Raw genomic sequence first — 9995 nt, forward strand, 5'->3', positions numbered from 1 at the left:
TTTTTCTTCGCATATCTTTTAAAACATTTTGCTAAACCTCAACTTCTAAATACTCTCTTGCAACCCGCCTCACCCTATTTTTCCTAAAGTATTTATATTTACTTCGGATCCGGAACCCCTCAACTGAAGCTAGCCAGCTAACTACCAGCTATCAGTCAGGAAAACATTGCTAGCGGTCTTCAGCTAACCGGTCATCAGCTAACCTTTAGCTCGGAAAGCTCTCGCCAGTTCGAACAACGCAACTCTAACCAGAGCATAACGGACCTATTAATTTTTTTTATCCCCGGATTCCCACCGCAAACGGAACATTTTTCAGCTGGTTCTTCACAACTAGCTATCTAGCTAACCGCAACCCCGGATGATTACTCCTGGCTAGCGTTTCCACCCACTTAGCTTGAAGCTAGCCCGGCCAGAGCCCCTGTGCTACCACCGTAGCATACTCCTGGGCTACAATATCCGGACCCACGACCGGACTATCGATGTCACCGCATGAAGAGGAATAAACAGACTCACCCCACCACGACGTTCCCCCAAACGCTAACTCTCTAGCCCTTGCTATCTCCTTGCTTGCTAATTCGGCCTGCTAACTGCTAGCTTGTTTAGCACCGGTCCGCTAACTGCTACCTTGTTTAGCCCCGGCCTACTAACTGTTAGCTTGTTAGCACAGGCCTGCTAACCGTCTGAATCGCCGCGTCCCAAACACTCACTGGACCCATATTTACTTTCTATCTCTTTTCGATTTTTTATTTGTTTATACCTTCCGGTAACCTGCCTCACCCAATGTGATACGGAATCGCTATTATTTTTAATTTTTAGAACACACTCAAGAACCTCCAGAAGCTAACCAGCTAACTAGCTACAAGCTATTTAGTCATTGATATTTTTTTTAACCTGGATAACACTCGCCAGTCCAGCTTCCCTGCCCCATCCACCGCTGCCCCCTGGACACTGATCACTTGGCAACATAGCTGATGCATGCTGGACTGTCCATTAATCATGGTACTCCATTCTGCTTGTTTATGTTTTATCTGTCGGCCCCGTTGCCTAGTCAACGCCATTTTACCTGCTGTTGTTGTGCTAGCTGATTAGCTGTTGTTGTCTCACCTACTGTTTTAGCTAGCTCTCCCAATTCAACACCTGTGATTACTGTATGCCTCGCTGTATGTCTCTCTCAAATGTCAATATGCCTTGTATATTGTTGTTCAGGTTAGTTATCATTGTTTTAGTTCACAATGGAGCCCCTAGTTCCACTCTTCATACCCCTGATACCTCCTTTGTCCCACCTCCCACACATGCGGTGACCTCACCCATTACAACCAGCATGTCCAGAGATACAACCTCTCTCATCATCACCCAGTGCCTGGGCTTACCTCCGCTGTACCCGCACCCCACCATACCCCTGTCTGCGCATTATGCCCTGAATATATTCTACCATGCCCAGAAACCTGCTCCTCTTATTCTCTGTCCTCAACGCTCTAGGCGACCAGTTTTGATAGCCTTTAGCCGCACCCTCATACTACTCCTTCTCTGTTCCGCGGGTGATGTGGTAAACCCAGGCCCTGCATGTCCCCAGGCACCCTCATTTGTTGACTTCTGTGATCGAAAAAGCCTTGGTTTCATGCATGTCAACATCAGAAGCCTCCTCCCTAAGTTTGTTTTACTCACTGCTTTAGCACACTCTGCTAACCCTGATGTCCTTGCCGTGTCTGAATCCTGGCTCAGGAAGGCCACCAAAAATTCTGAGATTTCCATACCCAACTATAACATCTTCCGTCAAGATAGAACTGCCAAAGGGGGAGGAGTTAGCCTGCAAAGTAATGTCATACTTTCCAGGTCCATACCCAAACAGTTCGAACCACTAATTTTGAAAATTACTCTATCCAGAAATAAGTCTCTCACTGTTGCCGCCTGCTACCGACCCCCCTCAGCTCCCAGCTGTGCCCTGGACACCATTTGTGAATTGATCGCCCCCCGTCTAGCTTCAGAGTTTGTTCTGTTAGGTGACCTAAACTGGGATATGCTTAACACCCCGGCAGTCCTACAATCTAAGCTAGATGCCCTCAATCTCACACAAATCATCAAGGAACCCACCAGGTACAACCTTAACTCTGTAAACAAGGGCACCCTCATAGACGTCATCCTGACCAACTGGCCCTCCAAATACACCTCCGCTGTCTTCAACCAGGATCTCAGCGATCACTGCCTCATTGCCTGTATCTGCTACGGAGCCGCAGTCAAACGACCACCCCTCATCACTGTCAAGCGCTCCCTAAAACACTTCTGTGAGCAGGCCTTTCTAATCGACCAGGCCCGGGCATCCTGGAAGGACATTGACCTCATCCCGTCAGTTGAGGATGCCTGGTCATTCTTTAAAAGTAACTTCCTCACCATTTTAGATAAGCATGCTCCGTTCAAAAAATGCAGAACTAAGAACAGATACAGCCCTTGGTTCACTCCAGACCTGACTGCCCTCGACCAGCACAAAAAATTCTGTGGCGGACTGCAATAGCATCGAATAGTCCCCGCGATATGCAACTGTTCAGGGAAGTCAGGAACCAATACACGCAGTCAGTCAGGAAAGCTAAGGCCAGCTTCTTCAGGCAGAAATTTGCATCCTGTAGCTCTAACTCCCAAAAGTTCTGGGACACTGAAGTCCATGGAGAACAAGAGCACCTCCTCCCAGCTGCCCACTGCACTGAGGCTAGGTAACACGGTCACCACCGATAAATCCATGATTATCGAAAACTTCAACAAGCATTTCTCAACGGCTGGCCATGCCTTCCGCCTGGCTACTCCAACCTCGGCCAACAGCTCCGCCCCCCCCGCAGCTCCTCGCCCAAGCCTCTCCAGGTTCTCCTTTACCCAAATCCAGATAGCAGATGTTCTGAAAGAGCTGCAAAACCTGGACCCGTACAAATCAGCTGGGCTTGACAATCTGGACCCTCTATTTCAGAAACTATCTGCCGCCATTGTCGCAACCCCTATTACCAGCCTGTTCAACCTCTCTTTCATATCGTCTGAGATCCCCAAGGATTGGAAAGCTGCCGCAGTCATCCCCCTCTTCAAAGGGGGAGACACCCTGGACCCAAACTGTTACAGACCTATATCCATCCTGCCCTGCCTATCTAAGGTCTTCGAAAGCCAAGTCAACAAACAGGTCACTGACCATCTCGAATCCCACCGTACCTTCTCCACTGTGCAATCTGGTTTCCGAGCCGGTTACGGGTGCACCTCAGCCACACTCAAGGTACTAAACGATATCATAACCACCATGGATAAAAGACAGTACTGTGCAGCCGTCTTCATCGACCTTGCCAGGGCTTTCGACTCTGTCAATCACCATATTCTTATCGGCAGACTCAGTAGCCTCGGTTTTTCGGATGACTGCCTTGCCTGGTTCACCAATTACTTTGCAGACAGAGTTCAGTGTCTCAAATCGGAGGGCATGCTGTCCGGTCCTCTGGAAGTCTCTTTGGGGGTGCCACCGGGTTCAATTCTCGGGCCGACTCTTTTCTCTGTATATATCAATGATGTTGTTCTTGCTGCGGGCGATTCCCTGATCCACCTCTACGCAGACGACACCATTCTATATACTTCCGGCCCGTCACTGGACACTGTGCTATCTAACCTCCAAACGAGCTTCAATGCCATTCAATACTCCTTCCGTGGCCTCCAACTGCTCTTAAACGCTAGTAAAACCAAATGCATGCTTTTCAACCGATCGCTGCCTGCACCCGCATGCCCGACTAGCATCACCACCCTGGATGGTTCCGACCTTGAATATGTGGACATCTATAAGTACCTAGGTGTCTGGCTAGACTGCAAACTCTCCTTCCAGACTCATATCAAACATCTCCAATCGAAAATCAAATCAAGAGTCGGCTTTCTATTCCGCAACAAAGCCTCCTTCACTCATGCCGCCAAACTTACCCTAGTAAAACTGACTATCCTACCGATCCTCGACTTCGGCGATGTCATCTACAAAATTGCTTCCAACACTCTACTCAGCAAACTGGATGCAGTTTATCACAGTGCCATCCGTTTTGTCACTAAAGCACCTTATACCACCCACCACTGCGACTTGTATGCTCTAGTCGGCTTGCCCTCGCTACATATTCGTCGCCAGACCCACTGGCTCCAGGTCATCTACAAGTCCATGCTCGGTAAAGCTCCGCCTTATCTCAGTTTACTGGTCACGATGGCAACACCCATCTGTAGCACGCGCTCCAGCAGGTGTATCTCACTGATCATCCCTAAAGCCAACACCTCATTTGGCCGCCTTTCGTTCCAGTACTCTGCTGCCTGTGACTGGAACAAATTTCAAAAATCGCTGAAGTTGGAGACTTTTATCTCACTCACCAACTTCAAACATCTGCTATCTGAGCAGCTAACCGATCGCTGCAGCTGTACATAGTCTATTGGTAAATAGCCCACCCATTTTCACCTACCTCATCCCCAGACTGTTTTTATTTATTTACTTTTCTGCTCTTTTGCACACCAATATCTCTACCTGTACATGACCATCTGATCATTTATCACTCCAGTGTTAATCTGCAAAATTGTAATTATTCGCCTACCTCATGCCTTTTGCACACAATGTATATAGACTCCCCCTTTTTTTCTACTGTGTTATTGACTTGTTAATTGTTTACTCCGTGTGTAACTCTGTGTTGTCTGTTCACACTGCTATGCTTTATCTTGGCCAGGTCGCAGTTGCAAATGAGAACTTGTTCTCAACTAGCCTACCTGGTTAAATAAAGGTGAAATAAAAAAATAAAAATAAAAACAAATTGGGAGAGGTATAACATAGAGGTATGCATATGGCATGTTGCTGATTGTGCAGATGTACAGATATGCATCTTCATGTCTTGTTGAACATTTCCATGATGTGTTTCTCCACTACTCCATGCACACTATTCAGCATTCATTGTCCAGCATCAACTCAGTCATATCACAAAGCCCTTTGGGGTGGTGTCCTGGACTAAGATGAATCTAAATCCTGGGAAAAAGTGCTATTTCAATGGGAATTCTCCATTGGCTATGCTTTTTAGTCCAGGACTAGGTGTAATCTGTGTCCTGTAAATCAGCCCTTTGTATTATCTGTCTCATCCTCACCCTGTCAGGGCCAGCGCTAGTCAGGGCTTAGGGACTGATCGTTATAGGTCTACGACATAGGACTGTGAGAAGTTGATATCACCTTATCCAGCCTAATAATATGTTGATTTCTACAGGGAACCATTTGCGATGACTGGTGTATGACTGCTTTCTGCGAACCATGTGTTCAATGCCAAATCGTTCATAAAGTCAATAAGGAGATTCCTAACTGACAGAGCCGGAAAGTGAATGCTTGTCTTCCGCACCTTGTTATGAAAATGTTCATTAAATTGTTTCAGTGAGGAGCCTCAAGTTTTTGTACAAGAAACGTATTATGGTTACATTAGGACTGCTGTCATCTGAAGACTATGCCTGCAAGTCAAACTTCTTATGTGAGCACAACCCTTTAGCCAAATCCTCAGCAGTAAGAAAAAACAAGACACAGTACCATGTGACGGTCAGATGTATACAATGTGTAATATAACTTACAGTATTTTACTATTTATGATAAGTCTTATTACCAGATTATGGCTAATTTAAATGTATTCAACTACCAGTTGTGTAACGGTTTTCTAGGTGTGGTGAAGGAGAGTCGGACCAAAACGCAGCGTGTAGATTGGGATCCATGTTTAATGAACAAAAAACGTAACACGAATCTAAAATACAAACACTACAAAATAAAGAACGTAACGAAAACAGCCTATACTAGTGAAAACTAACAAGGACACTCACCCACGACAAACTCAAAGAATATGGCTGCCTAAATATGGTTCCCAATCAGAGACAACGATAAACACCTGCCTCTGATTGAGAACCACTCCAGACAGCCATAGACTTTGCTAGATCACCCCACTAGCTACAATCCCAATACATACACACCAAAACCCCAAGACAAAACACACCACAATACAAAAACCCCATGCCACACCCTGGCCTGACCCAATACATGAAGATAAACACAAAATACTTCGACCAGGGCGTGACAAGTTGTTTATGTAAAAATGTTAAAAATGTGAAATAAGTACTACACAAGAATAGTTCAGAAAGTTATTGTATTGCTAAATATTACTGCACTATTGGAGCTAGAAACATAAGCATTTCGCTGCACCTGTGATAATATCTGCAGAACTGTATACGTGACCAATAAACTTTGATTTGAAAGCCGGTCTGACTTAACCAACAAGCACTGAGTTCAATCAAAATACTAACAAAGTTACAAAATATCCAGTTAACCACAAGTCATTCCTGTGGCAGCAGGACTTTTGGACCATTTCAAATCTAATTTTATTTGTCACATGTTTCATAAACAACAGGTGTAGACTAATACTGAAATGCTTACTTCCCAACAATGCAGAGCGAGAAAAATAAATAATTGAAAAATAATAATGAGGAATAAATGCATAAGTGACATTACACTTGTGCTGTGGATGCATTTAGAAAGTCAATTTGTTTTAAATTCTCCACTGTCTAACTGCCTGCAATGTCAAGAAAACGTTGTTGGTACATTTCCACCTGTTCACTCCTCATCCCATGGGAATTTTATGTTTGTTCCGTTCATTTCCTCTTTTAGGACAGCTGTGAATTTGAAATCCTGCTCAGGACTGAAATGATTTTTCCAGTCTCCAGCAACCCCTGAAAGAACAAGGTGAATGTGCTTTAATTGAACAGTGAAATATATGGGAGCAAAAAATGATTGCAGTAGCGCATGATGAGAGAACATTATACTACTAGCCGCATTCTGGGTTCCTATCCCGCTGCAGGGAGTGATTACCCCCTATCTTGCCAGTTTCCATTACCTTTTCTAAGGAAGGTGGACTTGCTGCTATCCATGATCTCCTGTGGCACCAGGGAGTAGTTTGACATTACATTTAACTTCATGTTGCTGAAACAGCAGTGGTTGGCTACACGATCCAGAGTTTCTTCACTTAGGTCCCGACCAAGGAACCGTGAGAGGCGTTCCAGCACTCCCCGCAGGTCCTTCAGGAGAGAAACAGACATATGTAAGCAGTTTGGCCTGGGGTTAGCCTAGCTTATTATCAGTCTGGTCACGCAGGGTTGAGGCGGTTTGCATTGATTGGTGTTTTACCTTGATCATTTCTTCATAGGTAATGTATAGGATTCTGTCTCCCAGATCTGAATTTCGCCAGCTTTTCACATGGTCTGTCCACTTCCCAAACAACACTGTGTAGATAAACAAATGTTAATTACAATCAAACCCAGTTACCCTCTTCTTTAGTATGGGCATAAAAAGGTCCCTCACATTTATTTATATATCCTAGCATTTTTCACCTTGCCCAGAGAGAAACTTATTTAGAAACTCATCAAAAGTCCCAGGGTCATCCAGGAAACTGGCCATCTTGTGGAAGTGAAATGATGACACCATAACATCTTTTGGGTTCCGGGTAACATAGATGATCTAAATGAAAGCAAATAAAGTCTTAAATATTAGTTCCATAGACAAACTTTCAAGAGCCCAGTGTGATAGCTAAATTATAAGTTAATTAGGCACATTTTTCCAATTGTTTTATTAATTTGCAATGCTGAAGTCAGTCCATTAAACATACTGCAAGAGTCTCTTCAGTTGTTACTGTCTAGTAGTTGCTCTCAGTTCCTGGATCAGGGCCCTACCTTGGCTTTGGAGGGGAAGAAGGAGGGGGGCATGAGATGGTAGGGCATATGAGAGACCATTGCCCGTGGTGAGGGCAGACGGTCCAGAACTAGGGCTGCCCGTGTCTCCTCCAGCCAGGGAACCCGGTCCCAGTTGGGAATAGTTTGCACTGGAGTAAGGTCTCCTCCATTTAGGACTAAAGGTACAATCTCTTGCATCCATGTGGTGCCTGGGAAACATTACCTTAATTAGTTATTGTAAGTAAGTCCTATTATAGTAATAAAAAACACACATTACATATTCTCATTCGTCTGAAAAGTTTTTGGGATGTAAAAATGTCCAACTGCAATGCCTGGGAGACTAAATTGCATTGGTGTAAACTACTTAAATAGTACTTTAAAGTCTTTTTTACTTAAGTCGTGTTATAGGGGCATCTGTACTTTACTATTTATATTTTTTCATGCCCTTATCAATTCATGCCCTTATCAAGAGAACACGTGTCATTCCTACTGCCTCTGGTCTGGCTGACTCACTGAACACAAATGCATCTTTTGTAGATAACGTCTGAGTGTTTGAGTGTGCCCTTGGCTATCCGTACATTTTTAAAAACAAAAGCCGTCTACTTTGGTTAATATAAGGAATTTGAAATTATTTAAACTTTTCCTTTCGATACTTAAGTATATTTTAGAAATTAGATTTACTTTTGATGCTTAAGTATTTTTAAAGCCAAATACATTTAGACTTTTACTCAAGTAACGTTAGTATTGTACGAGGTGACTTTCACTTTTATTTTAGTAACTTTCTATTAAGGTATCTACTTTTACTCAAGTTTGCCAATTTGGTACTTTTCCACCACTACTAAACTTTAAATGACATTAAGCCATACTAACGTTAGAGTACAGTATGTTCTTACCAGACTTTGGGTAAGTTACTGTGAAAATATCTTCATCTTCAACTTTAATTTCCTCCGCGTATTTAAAACTTTCAAACGAGTGAGTTTCTTTCGGGCATAAAAGACCGTGATAAACGATATAATTTCCATCATTCGCCATACTTAAACACAATTTACAGAGTTAAAGTAAAGTATGCTAATTTTCGGTGAAAAACAATGTCTGCGAGTCAGTAAAGTGGGAGGGAAGTGCATTCCTTTTGTGCAATTTGTGCGCAGATGCCAAAACATTCTAACAATTCACTCAGCCGATAGCAGCATTATTCATTGACAATAATACACTAATAATAAGTAATTCATAATAATTTAAATAATTGCTCATACTATTATTACTACTAATAATACAATAATACAAATGTTGAATAGATAGATTTGGACCCATCCCAAGATGCAGTTACAACACCAAAATTGGTTAATATTATGTAATGTATGAAAATTATGTCAAGTTGTTGATCCCTGGATTTGAAGAAGGTGCCTCAAAGTTGGCAGATCACACTGAGATATGGAAATATGTTGCATACATTACCTGATTTGGGGTAAGTAATGGCAAACACATCGCTGTCCTGAACTTTGAAATCATTGGCATATTTCAGACTCTCCTCATTGTGAACCACAGTTGGTAACAAAATTCCATGGTGAAGAAAGTACCTGTCTGATGCCATGGAACACACTCAGGTATAGCCTGCAGTAAAGTTCTGCCAGTTCAGCCCTGACCTAGAGGCATATGTTTAATGTATCAATGCAAATGTGAGAGAGGAAAGAATCCCTCCCCCTTTTGTAGCTCTTTCTTGCAATGGGGTCTTTGTCAAGGGCAGAATCACCCAGAGAAGGGCTTGAGATAGGATGGATGGCCCCTGCAGGAGCAGTAAACCCAATACAAGAAAGGAAGGAGTGTTTGTAAACCTTGTCACTGTCTCAATTTATTCCCCACAGCGAAAGGGTATGCAAACAATGAGACATCCCACCTAATGTTGCAACCATTACAAATAGGTCTACGTGGCCAATGAATAACAAGGAGAAGCACAGCACTCTCCATAATATTTTAAATACCTTTATTGCTATGGGATGATCAGTTGAACAGTTTAAAAAAGTGTGATATGTTTCGCCATGGCCTTCTACCTTGTTGCAGGAGGAGCTATTATTTGTCTGTCCAGAAGACTGAGTTCACCTCACTCCTGTTCCTTCACTTCCTTGCTTTCACTGAGATATGGTAACATTTTGCACAATAATGTTATTATTCATGAACTGAACAGCTCTTGTATTGTGATGTACTGCACATTTGATGCAGCCAGGCCTAACTGAAACTGACTAGCAGATACTGTAGGTCAGTGATTCTGACTAGGA

General features: G+C 43.3%; 1 protein-coding gene across 2 annotated transcripts; it reads right to left on the bottom strand.

The window, feature by feature from the left end:
- Positions 1-5706: 5706 nt before the first annotated feature.
- On the bottom strand, positions 5707-9357 carry sult2st3 (sulfotransferase family 2, cytosolic sulfotransferase 3). 2 transcript variants are annotated; one of them, XM_035751414.2, is made up of 6 exons: positions 9178-9357; positions 7723-7931; positions 7384-7510; positions 7181-7275; positions 6891-7071; positions 5707-6726 (listed from the first exon to the last, which is right to left on the bottom strand). In XM_035751414.2, exons 1-6 carry the CDS (start codon positions 9311-9313, stop codon positions 6611-6613), a joined length of 864 nt encoding a protein of 287 aa, XP_035607307.1. In that variant the 5' UTR covers positions 9314-9357; the 3' UTR covers positions 5707-6610. The 2 variants fall into 2 exon arrangements, with proteins under 2 accessions (XP_035607307.1, XP_035607306.1); XM_035751413.2 differs by lacking the exon at positions 9178-9357 and adding an exon at positions 8616-8852.
- Positions 9358-9995: the final 638 nt, after the last annotated feature.

The sequence above is a fragment of the Oncorhynchus keta genome, chromosome 34 (genome assembly GCF_023373465.1).
Source record: "Oncorhynchus keta strain PuntledgeMale-10-30-2019 chromosome 34, Oket_V2, whole genome shotgun sequence".
NCBI classification, from domain to species: domain Eukaryota; kingdom Metazoa; phylum Chordata; class Actinopteri; order Salmoniformes; family Salmonidae; genus Oncorhynchus; species Oncorhynchus keta.